The 20,358-nt window shown below is 43.0% G+C and overlaps 1 protein-coding gene across 2 annotated transcripts in view; it reads right to left on the reverse strand.

Annotated features, from left to right (window-relative positions):
• Nucleotides 1–712: 712 nt before the first annotated feature.
• Nucleotides 713–20,358, reverse strand: part of DNER (delta/notch like EGF repeat containing) — a 352,845-nt gene continuing 333,199 nt past the window's right edge. For both annotated transcript variants that reach the window (XM_090054479.1, XM_090054478.1), the window contains 2 exons: nucleotides 9,009–9,255; nucleotides 713–1,803 (listed from right to left, as the gene is read on the reverse strand). In XM_090054479.1, coding sequence (XP_089910605.1) covers nucleotides 1,692–1,803; nucleotides 9,009–9,255 — 359 coding nt within the window. In that variant the 3' untranslated portion in view covers nucleotides 713–1,691. The remainder of the gene's footprint in view (nucleotides 1,804–9,008; nucleotides 9,256–20,358) is intronic.

Here is a 20,358-nt window from a genome sequence, read left to right on the forward strand (position 1 = left end):
TAACTTCCATTCTGATGTGCATACCATCCTACTTCATGAGGGGGCTTCTCAAGGAAAGAACCAATGCCATACAAGTGCATCTTTTTGTGTCACACTTTCTCTAGTCCCAGACTTGCAGCTGACTCTATGCAGCTGCTGGGTGCTTCCTGTGTAGGCTGAATTGCAGGACTGGAACCCACTTAGAGGCACTTTATTTCTTTTCCTTTTGAAAGATTAGACCAAGCATATCTTTGTTCTTGCTTTGTAAGCATTGTGTTTTTGCTCCTACAGATAATCTGAGTCCATTAAATTCACTGTCACCACACTCATTGAGTGCTAGTGTTTTGAGCTGGCCAGATGGCTCAAGTTCTGTTTTGCAGCAACTTTTGAGGTTTTAACAGCTATTTTTATTCTGCACTGAAATGAAAACAAGCACATATTGCCTCTGGATTAGGGCACTAACCTGGGATGTCAAAGACCCAGTTTCCTGGTTCTGCCTGATTCAGAGCAGGATTTTCTATCACAGATCACTGTGAATCAGGATAAACAGGGACTTTAATCTGGGTCTCCCACATCCCAGGATACAGAGCCTTTCTTGTTTTCAAGACAGCAGCTGTTAAGTAACTAGTCTTCTTTTGGTATTGTAAGGGATTACTCAGGTGCTTTTAATGTATAAGTTTCAAGGAACATAAAATGAATGAAATCAAAATGATCAGCTGCAACTTTGGCTTGATAACATTTATTCAATATTTTCTGAAATAAGCAAGAATCTGAAGAAATACATACGCAATCAAATACAGCCACAGAAAAAACCATACTGTCTATAAATAAGATTCACTATGAGAAATACACAATATTTAATGAAACAATACTGTACATTAACAACCTTTGAGAAACAAACAGCTCAAACCATATGCTTATTTTACTCACAAAATAAAAAACCTTGACTTTTAAAGAAAAATATAGATTCAGTCCAATCCTAGAGCCAAATCCTGCACACAATGAAGGCACTGTAAATTTCGCCAATAATTCAATGGGTAGAGGATCTGGCCTCCTGTTTGCCTCCAGAGGCATTTTAATTATATATTATTTTACAAGGCCTACCTTGAAGACTATTACAAAAATGACCAACATCAACTCAAGAATATGTTTCAGCAACTTTCAGGAAAATAATGCAGAAGTAAGTTCATCTATCCATGCACGGAATAAGGCAAACGCTAATTCATTCAGATTAGTAATAATAAATTTACTAGTTTCTTTTTCACAACACAAACATTTTAGACTTTTTAAATTAATGGATATATTATGCATCCTATTATGCTTCACATTTTTTTCCTAACTCTACTGAGAAAGCTGGCACTGAAATGTCAAAAAGAAACTCTTCATCAGTTACTGTTTTTCTGTTCTGTTACAACCACAGAAGCTCATCTAGGTTGAGTAATAGTGTCTACCATGAAAAAGCACACACTATTATAAGCTTACAGTTTATAGAGCTGAAAGTACATTAAAATGCAATTCATGAACTTCACGAATTCAGTTTTAAAATATTTTTCTCAAACTAAAAGCTGCAGAAAATTAGTTCTTAAATATTCTACAGAAAATTCTGTAACATCTAATGTTTTTAATTTCTTATGCTTTCTTCTTCTTAAAAATATTTAAATTAATTTGGTAGCCCATCCTTTTGAAAAATAATCCAAAAAAGATACAGTAGATTATAAATCTTTTGTTTTAATCAGTGTAACCAAAGGTTTGTCATCCGGGCTATAATCTTCATAAGCAATGGGGGTTGCATCGTACATTGCAGGCCGGGATTTCTTTCCGAACCTAAAAGCAGAAGAGAACAGGCTTTGGTGACAAACAGAAGTCTGTTGAAATCAACCCACCTTACTGTCAAAAAGGACTGCAAGACAAGCAAGTAGATTCTAAAGCAATTGCAACATTTCTTGCAGTTAATACTAAGAAGATCAAAATTCCAATTACTGTAATGTTTGAAGTACATGGATCATGCATTCCCAAATCGAGTAAAGGAGAGATTCTACACATTCTTGTGGGACTTTTATCTCTGAATTTGATAGACTTAAAACTAGGTGTTAAGGTGAAATTCTAGCCCTACTGAAATCCACAAAGTCAAAATTTCAATTTACAAGTTGTTCTAGCAAACACTATTGACATCAGATGTCATATGTAAACTTCCCCATAGGTGTTTTCATCTTTCTCACTGAAAAAACAGCAACAACAAAGGTTAAATTCTGAACTGGCAGACAAAGTATACAACAATTAACTCATTATGGATTTGTAGAATGAGTAGCCATTTGAAAGGCAGGTAGAAGCTACCAGGCTCTTCTGCCTCTTATATGATAAAGCATTAATGTCTTTTGGGGAATGTCTTCATGGCACAATGTAAGGCTGCATAAATACCAGGCCTAGAACTGAGCAAGCTAAGGTAGGTACTAGAAGCAGTACAATCATGTTCACTGGTGGTCTGCTTGAGTTAAGACTATATTCTCTCACATACAACACTCCCGACCTAGTAAGATATAGATTTCATTTTTGAAGGGCAGAAAAAAAATAAAAGAACTTTCCTTGAAAATACTGGTAAAAAACAGCAGGTAACTGAGTAGCAGCTTTTGCACTAGTGTCCACAGCAAGCAGCTATGGAGCCGCATGTACAGCACTCTAGCTTTCTTTTGCTTTTCTTGGGCAGACACAGAAACTGCTATTATCACGTTTCCTTGCTTATAATGAACTCTGCAATTTCCAACAGCTGAATTTTGAAAAAAGGTACATGTTGTATGCAAGAAAATACAGTATATCCTGTACCATTTGGCAAGGCTACCTAGCCTGGGGAGAGAGTATCATTCTACTACGGCTGTACTGCAATCAGTACCTGTGCTAACTCATTCAGAGTCAATTCAGGTATATCCAACTGCTGCTGCATTGTACCATTAATTGGTCGCACTCATGAACAGCTATAAATATGGCTAGAAAATGGTCAAATGTCTTCAGAAATATTGCTTTAAGAGTTATTCCAGGAACTATACATAAATAAATAGGATATAGGAATCAGAGAGTTTATACCATAAACTTATCATGCTTGGCAGGATGCCCTTAAACATAGTACTCTGTGGCATGTCCTGAATTGTTAGTTGCATTCACAAGAGTTAGAAGCAGTGCTAAATAGTTCACCTGCAGCTATACTAGTTCCAGTTTGGTTAACACACATGGAGTGGTTTGGTGTATTTGAATATGTCCATGCCTGGAACAACAAATATGCTATGTAGACACATCCATAACTGGTGCTAAGACTACTTTCTTGGTATGGATCATATACCAAAGATCCACAAACTGATAAAGAAGATCTCTCATCTAAGTAATCCTCCATAGAAAGGATTCTTCTCATGTTACTGTTCTGTTTAGCTTCCTCCTGCGTATACTGGTGGCTTTATATTGGTGTAATTTATTTACAGTGGAAAATGTGACCAAGAAAATGTAAATAAAACAGAGATATTATTTCAGCTAAATAAAATAAAATAACATAAAATAAAAGCAATCCTATGTTAGTTAAGCATTTTATGCAATTTTTTCTTTGCCATGATTTTTCATGGCTAGTTTTGGTGATATAGATTTCTTGATCTTTCCATTAAAAGCAAGGCATGTGGATAACTACTAGTCTGAATGAGTACAAATCACAAGAAAAATACTTCCAAGGAGCCTTTGGCATGAAACTGCATCATGCTTTTGTCTTTCAGCTGACGGTAAAGTCTATATTACACAAAGGCTGGACCTTGGTTATACACCAACTTCCATCAGAGATAATTTAACCTTTGGAAATGAGATGTTATTCCAAAACAGAGAGGACCAAGCCTTGCACCCTTTGTTAACAATGCTAAAGTTGAATTTCTGAACCACCCCTTTTCTCCATCATTCTCAGGGATATCAGGAAGTTTAGGTAAACCGATCTTTTTTTAGACATGAAACAAGGAACAAACTTGTTAAAGAGCTAAGGTCAAATACTGCCATTTACCATAGGTGTAAAGAACACGCTGCTGGTTGCACATGTGATACAGTACAAGATCTGTTCTCCTGGAAGGTCAGCGTTGACATGTGTTCTTAATTAGCACAAGCTGAGAGAAGACCACAGAGCATATGCTAGTTCTTTGTGGCCTGGCTCAGCATTTTAGCTGGTAGACCACATTCCTTAGATCAGCAAATTCAGAAGCTGGGCCCAGAATACTGTATGGCCCAGAATACTGTATGTTTTCCAATACATAATATGACTCAAAATATAAATGTAAATGGGAAATCATCATCAAATGGGTGCACTTCTAGCAGGGCCCCACACTAATCAGTTGCTGGCCATGTGCAATATAATAATTTTATTAATGACCTGAAATAAAACATTATAACTAAAAAGTTGCAGATGACACAGTTTGAACTACTCACCCACGCATTTGGCAACCTGGGTGCAAATAAAAAAAATTGTATTTAATATAGACAAATGTAAAGTCCTACATCTAGGAACAAAGCATGCAGACCCATTCTTCCTGGCTAGGAGACCCTGTCCTAAGAAGCAATGATTGGAAAAGACTGACTGAAAATTCAAACTGGATAATCAGGTGAATATGAGTTGAGAGCAATGTTGACGCCTAAAAGGCTAATGGAATCTTTCAGTACATAAACAAGGGGTGATCAAATGTGGGGTTCTATTAGTGGTATGTATATATAGCTTGATACTGTGTTCAGTTACGTTGTCCACACTTCAAAGACATTGACAAACTAGAGAAGCTTCAGAAGAGAGCCATGAAAATGACTAAAGGACTTGAAAACATGACTTATAATAAAAGGATCAACAAGCTCCAACTATTTGGTTTATGGAAGAATACACTAAAGGATGTGTTACATCTTGAGGAGACTAGCTATGTACAGATAGGGAAAACTGCTTGATAACAAGGATGTCCAGAGTAACTTGGAGAGTGAACTTAGTAAAGCTGAGGCCTAACAAGAGATCAAAAAAGGCAATGGAGTAATACCTGCAAGGCACTGGCATGGCTGTGGGGGTGGAAGGAGGCCACAAATTTAGCCTTTAAGGCGCATAGGACCTGAGGGAATGCATACTGAGATAGAGAGAGACTGAGAGAGCACCTAGGCTCACCAGCTTCCAAGGGCAGCCTCCCCTCATTACTCTCAACAGCAAGGTATGGTAGGACAAGGAAGCTAGGTGAGACCCTGGGAGCCAGAAGCAAGGGTCTGACAGAATCAGAGCAGCCACCAAGGGGCACCACAGCAGTCCTTGGGTGCCAATCCTGTCCCACTCCCCACTGCCCCTTTCACTCCCTGTCCCATTACTTTCCCCTGCCTTCCCCATCATATGCCCCCTCACTGCCTCCCCCACTATCTGTCCAGCCACCTCCTGTCCCATTACTGCTCCCTTTGATGCCTGTTCCCCCACCACCTGCAGTAGTGGGGGGAGGGACACTTTTAAGACGACCCCAGTAATTAGATTCTACACATGGAAAATTATAACAAATGTATACATTTTCTATGTATAGAATCCAATTATTGGGAGTGGTCTTAAATCCCAGGTTATCATAAATTTGTGTACATATGGTACTCCCTATCCCACCTCCTCTTTCTGAAGAGGTTCCAAGCAGCCTCAAGGAAATAACTAGGGAAACCTAAGGTATTCAGCATTATAACTTAGGAAAACATCTTAAGACTTTTAGAGAAGTGAAATATTACTGACTGGAAAAGCAGGAATGTAGGGCTGAGATAAGGGATATTTACAACCCTGTCCCCTCAAGTTGAATAAGCACGATAGACATCCACAACTTTTTTATGATAAACAGGTGGAAGAAGTATTGACCATCCAGGAAATAGCAAGAAAAGAACAGATATGATTAGGGGTTATAAGGTTTACTGTGGAAGAGATGCTAAGCAGGGCAGAGAACAAACTTCAAGAAAAGGACTTAAGTGACCACAGTACTAAGTAGTTAATGATTTCCAAGCACTACAATGAAACATTTGACTGCACTGGATTGTCAAATAAGACCTCCAGACCCAATGAGACCAATATATTCTTCTGCTTGTTTCTGGGAGAACTCTTTTGTACTGAATAAGAAACTGAAATCTGGGAGTATCTGGCCATAAAACAGGACATTACTAAATAATTATTTTGCTTAGCATCCTAATTCTCAATGGCACTTCCAGATAAGCAGCAGAAAGGATTTTGCGAGTAAATACGTAAAATCAATTATTAGCTCCCTACAGCACTATCCTGCTTTACTGGCAAAAATCTTGAACCAGATAAATCAGGTAACAACTGATTTTGGAAGCCTGACCTACAAAAGCATGGACTGATTTTCTGAAAATTGGCCCTTTACTATGCTGGTCATTCACTGCAAAACACTCCTCACTGGCCTTTGTTTTATATCAATGGGGTGTCATTTACATATTTTTATTTAATTCAGGCTTACTGTTTCTAGATGCATCTTATTTCAAATGCAGTCACTGATGCTTTTCAAATTGATCTGTCTTAAGACTAAATTAGATCAAATCAATCTCTGTTATGACCTCTGCTACATAATAAATAGCATGTTTTAATATTTTTATACCTTCTTTTTGGCTTTTAGTATTTTGGATTTATTTAAGGACAAAGATAATTTAACAAAGATGCTTAAAAATAAAAGGAGACAGCTATGTCAGTAGCAGGGGAATCATTTGTAGGACTACATTAACTTATTCCCAAAGAATTTTCAGAGTTGGTATGCCTTGTCTCCAGAAATTATGAGCAAGAAACATTCTTCAGCACCAGCTGAGTGATCTATGGTGGTATCAGATATTCAAGTGATTAGAAAAGGACAACATAGTAATTCTTAAATAACAAAGAGGTCATAGCCTTATTCTTGGATGGGTAGCCAATGAACTCAAGTTAGAGCTCCTTTCTCAATTACCCCATTGCATCTAGACACAGATCTTTCTCTACAACTTCTACTTCATATATCAAGAGCTAGAGCCCAAGTTAGGTCTTGGTTATACTAATGTAAATCAAGAGTAATCCCAAGAAATCAACGTAATTGTTCTGGTATAAGAGCAAGATCAGAGTCAAGCCCTTCATACCTTGGGCATCAAGTTGAAAATCATAATTAGCAAAGCAAACAAAATATTTAACATAACTACTAGGAATTGGCTTCCTTTATAGAACTCAGTACAAAATAAGGAAGACAATTATTGAAGGATGTAAAGTGTCTAAATTCATTTGCACCTATTTTATGTCTGTGTACTTCACTGTCCTCAATGGAATTATTCCTGGTCTACAATGTTTTAAGCAGGAAGAGAACCCATGTTGGAGGCATCTTCCTCAGTGCTGAACCTCCTAGCTGAGCTAGTCTCTGGGTTTCAATTCTGAGTCTCTTTTTTCTCCAATCAGTACCATAGGACCAACCAGATTTCCTCAGCAAATAATTCTCTTGGTGGATACGGATGGCCTAGAGCTGTCATAGCTGAGTCAAACACCACCCATTGTGCAATTTCTGCTGTAGGGGATAGATTGGACCAGAATTGGCACAGTCAAACCATGGTCCACTCTGGCAATCCCTGACTGGTATGTTACTCATATACCATGGCAGATGACTGGCAACATTTAGAGAAATAGCTAAAGAGATGTACAGGGAGTGCTGGAATTGTTAAGGAAGGAAAAAAACTCAAGGTAGCAATAAATGCCAGCATCCCAGAAAGCCAGGGAGCAAGCAGCTACAGTAAGAAAGATAGAAAGTTCCCATCCTCATTTGTACTGATAACTGGTGCTTTTAACTTGCTGTTTAAAATGATCACATGTGATATATGCAACTATCTCCAGTTTCTTTGTTCATTATTCACCTTCTAACTTAGCTGCAGACTAATACCATGTCCAATTCTTTGAAATTTGACTGAATACTGAAATTAAATACTCAATTTATGTATATTTACTCTAAACAAACATTTTTTTCATTTGTTAAATCCAGTACTACAGCAAAATGGAAACAATTTACAAACTAATACAATAGTTTCCCACAGTAAATGCACCAGCAAGATACCTATCATTACCAGATCACAAATACCTGTTCTGAACTACACATTTTAATTTCAGGTGCATTTCACTCAACATTTGATTTGAAATACTTTGATTTTATTTAGACCATTTTATTTAGACTATGTTGAACAAAATGTGTGCAACTTGCGTTTAAAACCCCTTCTATAATTAATCTGCCTTCTTCAAGAACTTCAAAGGGTAGCAGTTGGCCAGAGCTATATAGGATATGGTCTAGTGATTTAGTCTCAAAACAATCATTAGTATTTTAATTAATCTTTTGTGAAACTTTTGTTTTGACTGCAAAATTGTTTTTTAAATTATGTGCAGCAACACATATTCAAAAATAGGTGACTACATCTAAAGCAGCCAATCTGCAGCACAAGTGGCATAGACAGCTTCTGTGTGCAGCATGCAACAGATCAAGGAGGGGACAGGAAGAATAGCATCAAATCAAGCAGGAAAAAAATGCAAAGCTGGAGATCAGGCAGGAAACACAGAGCAGGAAACAGAAAGCAGAGCAGGAGAGCACATGGTGGGGAGCACAGAGTAAAGAACAAAAAGCACAGCAGCACATCAGGAAGAGGAAAAGGCTTGCATTGGCCCTCAGGAACAGTGCAGGGCTAATTTGTGGCATGCCTGCCTGCCAGTTTGGCCCCTGTTGATGTAAATGAAGAAAGACTTAGAAACTAAAAAAAGATATTTTCCAAACTGTAAGATATCAATGACTGGTAAAAAGGTACCCCCCCAAATACACTACAAATTCAATAAACCCAGAACAACTCTACTGACTTCAGATGAAGTGCCTTGAACTAAAGAAAGGAATGGAAATGAAGCCACCTTCCAGTATCAAATTGGTACAACCTTTAGATTTCTCAGTAGCAATTAGTGGATGCTATGTGACTACATCAGCACTGGAAGTACATATAGCAAAGAGATACTTTCCCTTCCCCACACAACAAACCTGGCATGTCGGATAGATGCAATTGCACTACTGAATTCACTATCGATGCTTCTGCAGTTGTAAAACTCCTCGTAGGCTGGCCTGGAAGAGCCTTGGTATTCAATGCGGCTGATACGACATATCCCCACAATCAGAATGATCAGCATGAGAACAAATGCAACGCAGAGGGCACCAATTATGATATAAAGGGAATGACGAGGCATATTTGTTAGACTCTCCGCCATGTGCCCAGACTTCCACTGTAGATCTAGCAATAAAAAAATAAAGTGATCGTTAACATTTTTACATCCTTCCTGCCGAACAGAAATTTTTATTTCAGTCATTTCCAAAGAGAAGTCTCATCCTCAAGATATGCCATTTTAAAATTCAAAGTCTAGCTGTGTTTAACATGCTGTAGGTACTAAAATCACAAAATCTGAGGAATCATTTTGATTTGCAGTACTAGCCCTGGCCCTGATATACCACATGGCATTAGGCAATACTCTGACTCTTTCTGCATCTGTCCTCCAAACTACAATGTGATATTAGCCCTTCTTTCCTACTTTATTCATATACTTTTAAGGCCAAAAGGAAACATTTGATCACCTAGTCTGACTTCCTGTATACTAAAGTGTAAAATTCCACCCAGTTATCCATTTGTTCAGCCTAATAATTTGTATCTGATTAACCCATATCATCTAGAAAGACATGCAGTCCTAATTTGAAGTCTTGAATTAGACAATCTACGCTTCCCTTGGAAGTTTGTTCCACTGGTTAATCTTCCTCACTAATAATTACTTATTTCTAACTAAAGTATACCTAGCCTTTTCTGCTATATTGAAGAATTCTTAAAACTAGACTTGTTTTTTGCATGTACTCCCACACTGTAATCAGGTCATATCTCAGTCTTCTTTCTAATAAGTTAAATGGATTGAATTATTTCAGTCTCTCACTGTAAGGCCAGACCTTATAGTCCTCTTCTGCACCATCATCATTTTTTCCAGTTTTCCTTTTAAAGATGTGTAGACTATAGGTTAGATATCAGGAGGCGCTACTTCACAGTCAGGGCAGCTAGGGTCTGGAACCAACTTCCAAGAGAAGTGGTGCAAGCTCCTACCCTGGGGGTTTTTAAGAGGAGGTTAGATGAACACCTTGCTGGGGTCGTTTGACCCCAGAACTCTTTCCTGCCATGGCAGGGGGTCGGACTAGATGATCTGCTCAGGTCCCTTCCAACCCTAGAAACTATGAAACTATAAACTATAAAACTATAACTGAAGGAAGTATTTTTCTTGGTTTCATCAGTATCATATATAGAGGTTAAATCACCTCGCTTCTTCTACTCACTGCTCTCCTCCTCATACATCCAATGGTCTCACTTTTGCCACAGCATTTTATTAGGAGCTCATATCAACTTGGTTCATCCATGTGTAACCCTTAAAACTTTCCAGTTATCACTGCTTCTTAGTCCCTTGATTTGTGGCAATGGCTTGCATTCCTGGTTCCTATGTATAACTTTGTCTTTGGTTGTGTTAATAGAGTTTGTTTGAATGCGTACGGTTTGCCTCATGATCCAGATATCTCTGCATGACTCTGCTGCCCTCTATCATTACTTACCACCCTGTTCAACTTTGTGTCATCCACAAATTTTAATCAGGATTTTTAAATGTCCTTCCACATCATGAGCCAGACCTTTTTGCTCAATGGCTCAGAGGCATTTAAATTAAAATTGCTGCAGAGAAGTGCTGCTTATTATGATCATTTCACTTTTACATATTTAAATCATTTTAAAAATTCCTTGTTCAAAAATATTTAGAACCAACCAACTACAATTAGAAATGAAAGAGATTTTGCATATAGAATAATTTTCCTATGGTTTTACAGATATATTTTCAAAGGATTTTCAAAAAAACTTAAAAAAAATTAAACCCTTCCCATTAAAGTCATTCAAGTCACACAATGGGAAGCCAAAAGCTAGAAGAACCTACTGAATTACAAGCAACCTGGATGTTTTGTACTCTAACAAGATGAAAAACATCATTCTGAAAGCCTCATATACACTCTCAGGAGACAATAGATGTCTGTACTGACAGCAAAATTGGGAGTCATCTAGGTGAGAGCCCTGATATACCTTCACTGGATTAGACAGTTCATCCTTTAAACACAAACCTATTATTTTTACAGCAAAATATTTCAACTCCATTGCTGACACCACCAAGAATTCATAACAGCAACTCCCTTCTCTGAATATTTTGTATTGGGTAATATTTTTTATAATCTGGCCAGATTCAGTGTTAGACTTTTTTTGGTCATGGTCCTAACAGAGGTGCATAGACTACAAAAGGATCTTCCACAATTACAGTCCTATGATCAAGGAAGACTATACCTCTCTGTAGCAGGGCACTAAGATACCTGCTACTTGGAAAGCCAGAGTAGTGGCTCAGGTGCTGGTTGCGGAGCTAAGGACACACATCTGTTTGGTCAGCTGAATGAAAGGGGCAGGGCCTGGCTTAGACATAAATCACAGGCCAGAGCCCAGAGAGAGGAGGGCAGCCTGCTGCCAAGGAGAAAGCAGCTCGGCCCTGAATGTGTGAAAAGGAAAAGGCCTGGATGTGCGAGCAGCTAGTGACATGGGTGAGAGATGGAACACCTGTGGTGTGGTTCAGAGCACGTTTTAGCAATGAGGCATAGATCTGTGTTATAGCAGGGGCTTGTGTTATGGTTATTGTTACCAGAGGTTTGGGCAAGGCTATAAGGGGATGGAGGAAGCCTCATAGGGGACCATGTTAGAGTATGGACCCCAGCCCCAGAGAAGGGCCGCACTGCTGAGAAGCCCCAGAGAGAGAGGGGCAGCGACCGTGAAGCCAAAAAGAGTGCAGCAGAGGGAGTGTGTCTCCCAGACTGCCAGAAAGGACAGTGCAAGGAGGGTGTTGACCCAGAGCATCCGCAAGGGCGCAGCAGAGGGGGAGGTGTCATCCCCGAGCACCAAGGCAAAGGCACAGTATTGGGAGAGGGCTGACCCCGAGTACCCCGGAAGGCAGAACAAAAAAAGGTCATGGAGAACCTGAGCGCCAGTGGAGCACGGGGTGAGTGAGAAGCCCCAGAGAGAGGGCAGTGAGAATCCCCAGAGAAAGAGGGGCAGAGACTGCCATTGAGCACCGTGAGGTACAGAGTGAGGCAGGGCTCCAGAGAGCCCAAGCAGGACAAGACTGGGTAGGGACAGAGCGTCAACAGGGCGCAGGGCAAGGCAGGGCTGTAGGATGCCCAAGTGCCAGGGAGACCGAGGTGGGTCTGGCACATAGCAGGAAAACCGTAGCCAAGAGAATGAAGGGCAGCCTCCCTACAATGAATACACAAGATCAAAGACGTGGCAGGTGAGATTCCGAGAGTGCTTAGAGAATGCTTGGCACAGTACTGAAGGCGGTCCCTACGGGAGTGCACAGCAAACCTAGGGCCCCATCCTGCTACACTCTCCATACTGCATTAAGGTATACTAGACTCCAAGGGACAGTGTGATCATGGCACTGGCCCCCAATACATGTGAAGCTGATTGAGCACAGCTCCACCTCCCAAACATCTCTAAGGCAGCTCCACCTCCCAAAAAATGTTATTAATTCTTGGTTATCTTTTAAACTGTTCAATATTTTCTTTCATTCGTGTTACGTTGTACTCAGTGTTTTCATAACTGCTGCTTAGAACCAGCATGTGATAAGTTTGACTGTAGAGCCATGTAGACTGCATACATCTGGCTGTTTGTAATGATCCACATTTATTTCCACCTGGTGACTTCACCTGCCATCTCACATGCCATGCATTATCCTCAAACAGCTTTTGGCTTTGTTCTCAGAAGCCCCATTGTTTGGGAGGCAATTATATACTGGAAATATAGCAATTGGGGATGTTCTCTGGGAAAGTGAAATTGTGGTTTATGCTTTTTTAAACTGATTTTCAAAAGGAGGGTGCTGTGGATGGGTGACTTATTTTAGGAGCTCATCTGTTCATTGGCATCAGAAAAGACTTGATTACCAATAGATGCTACAACAAAATGCAGCAAGGGAAGTTCAAGTTGCAGAAAGGGAAATTTAAGTTAGATATTAGGAAACACTTTCTCACTAGGAGGATAGTTAAACACTGGAACAGGTTACCCATAGAGGTCATAGAAGCTCCATCTTTGGACGTCTTAAGACCCAGCTAGACAAAGCCTTGGCTGGGATGATCTAGTTGGGGGTGGTCCTGCTTTGAGCAGAGGGTTGGACTAGATGACCTCCTGAGGTCCCTTCCAACCCTAATTTTCTATTATTCTATGATTCTATATATAGCTTTGCTACAGAAAGAAAGCACATGTAGAAGGAAATCCTTTCGGATGAAAGTGGAAAGAAAAAACAGAAGTTGTGATATGAAAGTAAGACTCAGCTTACTGAGCAGCTGACAAAAGGGAAGCAAGTGGGTGCTCTTGTTTCTCTGGGGATAATGAAGAATTACTGCCAGAGCTGTTTCAAGTGTTTGCTTGCTAAGAATGACTTATTCTCTGTAAACTGGGTCTCAGTATACAAGCAGGTTACCCACCCAAGATGTTTTTTACTGACAAATTCTAAGCAGTTTACTGATAGCTAAACTTTGTTTTAACAGATATATGTTTTTACTGATATATGTTTTACATAATGTAAATATAACTTTTCTGCCAGGCCTTGTCTTACTTCCAGGTCCCAGTTAGGAAGACTGGGTTCAAATTTAGAGGTTTAACATCAACCATGATAAAAAAAAAAAAAACTTTGGTTGTTAGTAAAAAGTTTTTAATAAAAAAAAAGTTATTAGGTTGGCAACCCTGCTTGACTGAAGTAATAGTTTTTACAGTGTGCTGCTCCCCCTCCACAATGGCCAGAGGCCCCCATATCCTGATGCCCATGACTGCATGCTGCTCTGCAACCTACAGCGCAGCCTTCCCTCCACCAGTGCTGTTCCCCCTATCCCAACACAGACCGCCAAAGAAGCCTAGTTACATCCCAGCAGTAGTATAGGCAGCCTGGAATGCAGCAGCAGAAACACATGGCTGAGAGAATGTTCCCTGTAGGGTGCTGCACTCCTGCTTAAGACACTAGGTGTTGCTGCTGTGCTCCAGCTGTTGGAATTTTTATCAAGCCGTGGCTGCTTTGTTTTTTGACTGACAGCTACAGTTTTTTGTTTTTATGGACTTTACTGACAACCATTTTTGGACTAAATTTTTATCAACAGTTGGTAACCCTGTATGCAAGGCTTCTTTATATGTATTTCATGTGGATGTTCTGATCAGTCAAGTGCATTTAATAATGTAATATTTTTGAGGAATTCTGACTTTAACATACTGGGTTTGTTTGTGGGGGATACAGCACATTTGCATGCCATTTGTTTCAACTGTGGAATAAAACTAGACTCTCATCCAAAGCACATCTAATAGACACACTGCCCATGTCTACACAAGATGCTGACTGTGCAATCATTACTGCACAGTCATTTAGTACTTGTTTGTACACTAGACTTGTACTAGTATAAACAAGTTCTAACTTATGCACAGTACCATCAACAAATGGCTTTTTTGTGATGCTGACTGTGCAACAGCTGAAGACTACTGCACCATAACACCTCAGAACAGCTGGTAACAGACACTCAGAAAAAAAATTGAACAACTGAATGCCCACTTTGCGTCAGTATTTCACTACAGCAAGGGGAAAGATAAGTGAGATAAGGATCACAGTGAGCAGGGTGAGAATGATAGTCTTCCCACTATGGATGCACAGCTGGTGCAAAACCAAATAGAAAATCTAGACATTTATAAGTCAGCAGGACCAGATGGACTTCACCTGAGAGTGCTGAAGGAGCCGGCTGAGGTTATCATATAAACCCTGGCAAAACTTTTTCAGAAAGTGTGGCACACGGGGAGATCCCTGAGGATTGGAAGAGGGCCAACATTGTGCCCATCTTCAAGAAGGGGAAGAGGGAGGACCTGGTCAACTATAGGCCACCTCCATCCCAGGGAAAATCCTGGAAAAACTCATTAAAGAATCTATCTGCAATACGCTCATTGAGGGTAAGATTCTGAATGACAGCCAGCATGGCTTCATCATCGGTAGGTCTTGTCTTACCAATCTCACCTCCTTCTACAAACAGGTCTCTCACCACCTGGATATGGGAGAGAAGGTTGACATTATATACCTAGACTTCCAAAAGGTTTTTGTCCTAGTATCCCATGATATCCTGGTGCAAAAATTGGAAGACTGTGGGCTTAACTGCCCAACAGTTCAGTGGGTAGAAAACTGGCTGCATGGTAGGCCCCAGAGAGTTCTCATGAATGGATCTGTGTCATCCTGGCGAGAAGTAGCCAGTGGTGTCCCTCAGGGCTCCGTGCTTGGGCCAGTGCTTTTCAACATTTTTATTAATGATTTGGATGTGGGGGTGAAAAGCTCGCTGGCCAAGTTTGCAAGCAACATCAAGTTATGGGGAAGCGTGGTCATGCCAGAAGATAGGCTGCAGATACAGGCAGACCTGGACAGACTGGAGAGTTGGGCAGACTGGAACCAGATGAAGTTCAACACTCAGAAGTATAAGGTGCTCCATCTGGGGGTAAACAATCCCCAACATATCTACAGGCTCTGTGGTGGCAATTTGACTTGCACCATGACTGAAAGGGACCTGGGGTAGTGATCGGCAATCACATGAGACAGCAATGCAATACTATGACCAGCAGGGCAAACAACAAGTTGACATGCATTAACCATTGCATCTCATGCAAAACTAAGGAAGTGATACTCCCACTGTATTCCACACTGGTGAGACTGTAGCTGGCATACTGCATCCAATTCTGGGCACCACACTTCAACAAGGATGTGGAAAAACTTGAGAGGGTCCAGAGGAGAGTCACCTGTATGTTCAGGGACTTGCAAGACAAGCCATATGGCTAGAGGTTGAGGGACTTGGGCCTCTTCAACCTACAGAAGAGAATACTGAGAGGGGACTTGGTAGCAACTTACCACTACATCAGGGGACTACATCAAGAACTCGGTGAACAGCTGTTCACCAGGGCACCCATGGAGAAGACCAGGAGCAATGGATACAAACACTTGGAAGGCCACTTCAGGCTCAGTTCCAGGAAAAACTCCTTCACGGTCAGGGTGTCCAGACTTTGGAGTCTCTGAGGTACCAGATAGCAGAGCCCCAGACTGCAGTTTAGAAACTGCGTGCCATCAGGGATGGCGAACAGATCGACTCCTACTGCCAGGCCCTTCACCTCATGAAGGCCAAGGGTAGACCAAAGTCACCTTCCAGGACAAGGGAGGACTTGAGGATCTCCCACACTGTCCAGTCAGGGGGTTGAACCAAGGTTGTCAATGGCCCAAGGCCTGCTGCACCAGGGTCTCCTCCTCCCTGGAGTTCTGCAACAGGTATGAACTTCTTGCTACCCCAGCAAAGCCTGAGAGAGTGTATCTCTGCAGGCAAGGGAGATACACTAACAACTACCATCCCTACTCTCCCTAAGATGAAATGCAGAGTAGTCATTGTGGAAGACTCCCTCCTGAGGGGGACTGAGGGAGCAATCTGCTGCCCTGACCCCTTAGCCCAGGAGGTCTGCTGCCTCCCAGGGGCCTGCATCTAGGATGTAGCTGAGAGGATCTCAAAGCTTACCCAGCCGTCCAACCACTACCCTATGTTCCTTACCCATGTAGGCACAAAGGACGTGGTTCGGAGCAATCCCAGCCAGGTCATGAGTGGCTACAGGGCTCTGAGAGTGGGGATTAGGGGGTTGGGGGTGCAGGTGGTATTTTCCTCAATTCTCCAGGTTACAGGTCAAGGGCTGAGGAGGGAGAGATGGATTGAGGTAGTCAACCAAAGACTGCAGTGCTGTTGTCATCATGAAGACTTCAGCTTCCACAGCCATATCCCGCTCTTTGGAGAGAAAAGCAGTGGTCTGCTGGGAAGAGACATCCTCCACCTCTCCTCACTGGGGAGAAAACTCTTTTTAGCCAGAATGGCTGACCCGCTCAACCGGGCTTTAAGCCCACCGGGGGATGGGTGGGCAACCACCAAAGCAAGCCCACTAGGCAATAACTGCAAAACCAGCAGGTTAGGGCACCAAAGGGAATCCACTCCTACCCCAGCCCTGGAACTGTGTCCTCCTGGGAGTGCAAGGAAGCCTAAGGCTTCCAATGGGACACTTATGTGTCTGTATACCAATGACAGGAGCTTAGGGAAGAAACAGAAGGAACTGGTCCTCCTGCTAAACAAGAATGACTATGAGCTCACCGGGATAACAGAGACCTGGTGGGACTCCACAGGTATAGATGGCTATACCCTGTACGGGAGAGATTTTGCAGAAAAAGGGGGTTGGGGTGTAGCTCTCTACATCAAGGAAAGCTACACATCCCTGCAAGCTGACATTGGCACCCATGGAGGATGACTGGAGACCCTCTGGGTTAACATACATGGGGAACGTGTCACAAGAGACACAATGGTAGGAGTCTACTACAGACCTCCTAAGCTGGAACAAGAGCTTGACCAGGAATTCACCAGGGAACTGCCTGAGGCTGCATGCTCTTAGTGCACGGTTGTCATGGGAAACTTCAACTACCCAGACAGCTCATGGGAAGAGCACTTGGCCAAATCCGAATGGACACAAAGCTTCCTCAGAAGTGTGGACAAACTCTACCTGACTCAAGAAGTCCATGGACCAACAAGAGGTAAAGTGCTAGTGGACCTATTATTTAGCAAAGGGGATGAACTAGTCAGTGACCTAAGAATCAAAGCAAAGCTGGGAGACAGTGACCACAAGCTTATCACTTTTACTATCCATCTCAAAGCTGGCAAGTCAGTCAGCAGTGCAGAAGTCCTCGGCTTTAGGAAAGCTGACTTCGATAAACTCAAGAGGCTTGTTGTCGAGGCCCTAAGGAGCCATGACTCAACAGGGAGTGGAGTCCAAGATGAGTGGTTGCTCATTAAGGGAGTGATCCTGAAAGCACCGGGGGTGTCCATCCCATTTTGGAGGAAAGGCAGCAAAAGGGCACAGCAACCCCCTTGGCTCAGCAGGGAACTTGTGGATCTCCTACATCTAAAAAGAGATGCTTATAAAGGATGGAAAACAGGAATCACCACTAAGGAGGAGTATTTTGCACTGGTCCATACCTGTAGGGAGAAAACTAGGAAAGCCAAGGCTGCAACTGAACTCCAATTGGCCAACTGCAGCCTTGGCTACATCATAGTCTGATGGCGGAGGAACTGCCTCCGAGATTGGACCCAGAGAGTGGTGGTCGATAGAAATGAATAATCATGGTGCTCCATGACCAGTGGTGTCCCCCAAGGCTCCATCGTTGGACCTTGTAGCAGGGCACTAGGGTGCCTGCTACTGGATAACAGGAATATAGGCGCAGCTGCCACTCACTAGGGCAGCACAGGTGGGGGTTGCTAAGGCAATTGATTGGGTCAGCTGACCAGAAGGGGGCAGGGCCTGGCCTTTATAAAAAGAGAAGGCTGAGCCCAGAGTCAGTTCCCCTCTGGCAGCCTCAGGAGCAGGAGCTCTGTTGCAGAGCAGAGCAGAGCAGAGCAGAGCAGAGCCAAGCCAAGCCCAGCCTTGCGGGCCCAGTAAGGAAGCCAGATGGCTTGAGCGGTGTTGGCATGGCGATACAGGGTGGAGAGGACCCTGACAGGGATACGGATGGAGGATAGCCAGGTTGGCTTAAGATTTGTGTTATGGCCAAGGGGCTTTGCGTTTTCTGTTTTGGTTGGTTGTTGTGATATAAGACCAGAGGACCGGGCGAGGCTGTAGGAGTGGAGGAGGCCCCATGGGAGCTCCCCAGTAGTGGGGGGGGTTCCTAGCGGCTCAGGGGGCACTGCGTTTTGGGGTGTCCGACCCCGGCCCCAGTGTGGGTGATATCAGGACAGGCCCAGTGTGGGCGCTGGCAGAAGCCCCAGTGGGGCATAGGCCCGAGAAGGCAGGTCTGGGGGCCAGGTAAGACTGAGGCTGCCTGAGCCCCAATTGGGAGGAGCCCAGTGGGCATAAGACCCAGGAAAGGGGTCTGGGACCAGGTAAGGCTGAGGCTGCCTGAGCCCTGTTGTGAGAAGGCCCCAGTGCGGGTGGGGTGAGAGCACGAGAAGCACGAGCAGGGCCCCAGTGCAGGCTACGAGAGCCGCAGGAGACAGGCCCCAGTGTGGGCGAGGGCATGGGAGACAGGCCCCGGTGCAGCGAGGGAAGCGAGGGGGCACCCGCGAGGGCGCAGGTGGGCAATTGGACAGAGCCCCAGTACAGCAAGGCAGGCACCGTGCCAAGGAGAGCAGGAAGGCAGCCTCCCTTTGATATTTACCAGCAAGACGTGGCGGGCGAGATAGAGGGTGCGTTCGAGACCCAATTTGGCACGGTAGGTAGGGGCACTAGGGGAGGTCACGGCACCCCTAAGGCTGCCCTGCGACAGACCTATACTCTTTAACATCTTTATTAGCAGACGCTGGTGTCCGAAGTGAACTGGCCAAGTTCTCCGATGACACCAAACTTTGGGGTAGAGTGTCCACACCCAAGGATAGGTTGGTGATCCAGGCTGACCTTGATAGGCTTAGAAAGTGGGCAGATAAAACCTGATGACATTAAATATGGAAAAAATTCAAGGTACCCTGTCTCAGGGGTGGGGGAGATGACCCGCATCACACTTACAGGCTTGGCAGTGCTACGCTCACTAGCACCACAGCCAAAAAGGACTTGGGGGTCATGATTGATTACAAGATAAACATGAGCCACCAATGTGATGTCACAGCTGGTAAATCAAACAAAAACTCTGGCTTGCATCCATAGATACTTCTTGAGCAAATCTCATCTTCCTGCTGTACTTGGCCTTGGTGAGGCCACAGCTGGAGTACTGCATCCAATTCTGGGCTCCACAATTCAAGAAGGACATGGAGAAGCTTGAGAGAGTCCAGTGGAGAGCTACGCGCATGATCAGAGGGCAAGATAACAGGCTTTATGAAGAGAGGCTGAGAGTCATGGGACTCTTCAGCTTGAAAAAGCACAGGCTCAGGGGTGACCTGGTGGCAGCCTCTAAGTACATCAGGATCTAGGGATATTCCTGCTCACCAGAACACCCCAAGGGATGACAAGGTCTAATGGTCACAAACTCCTACAAGACCATTTTATGCTGCACATACAGGAAAACTTCTTTACTGTCAAAGCCCCCAAGGCCAGGAATGGACTTCACCCAGAGGTGGTGCAAGCACCTACTCTAGACACTTGCAAGAAACATTTGGACGTTTATCTTGCTGCGATCCTTTGACCCTAGCTGACTTCCTGCCCTTGGGCAGAGGGCTGGACCTGATGATCTTATAAGGTCCCTTCCAGCCCTAATTTCTGTGAAATCTATTAATA

Source organism: Crocodylus siamensis, chromosome 6 (genome assembly GCF_052110815.1).
Source record: "Crocodylus siamensis isolate JL-2025a chromosome 6, ASM5211081v1, whole genome shotgun sequence".
NCBI lineage: Eukaryota > Metazoa > Chordata > Crocodylia > Crocodylidae > Crocodylus > Crocodylus siamensis.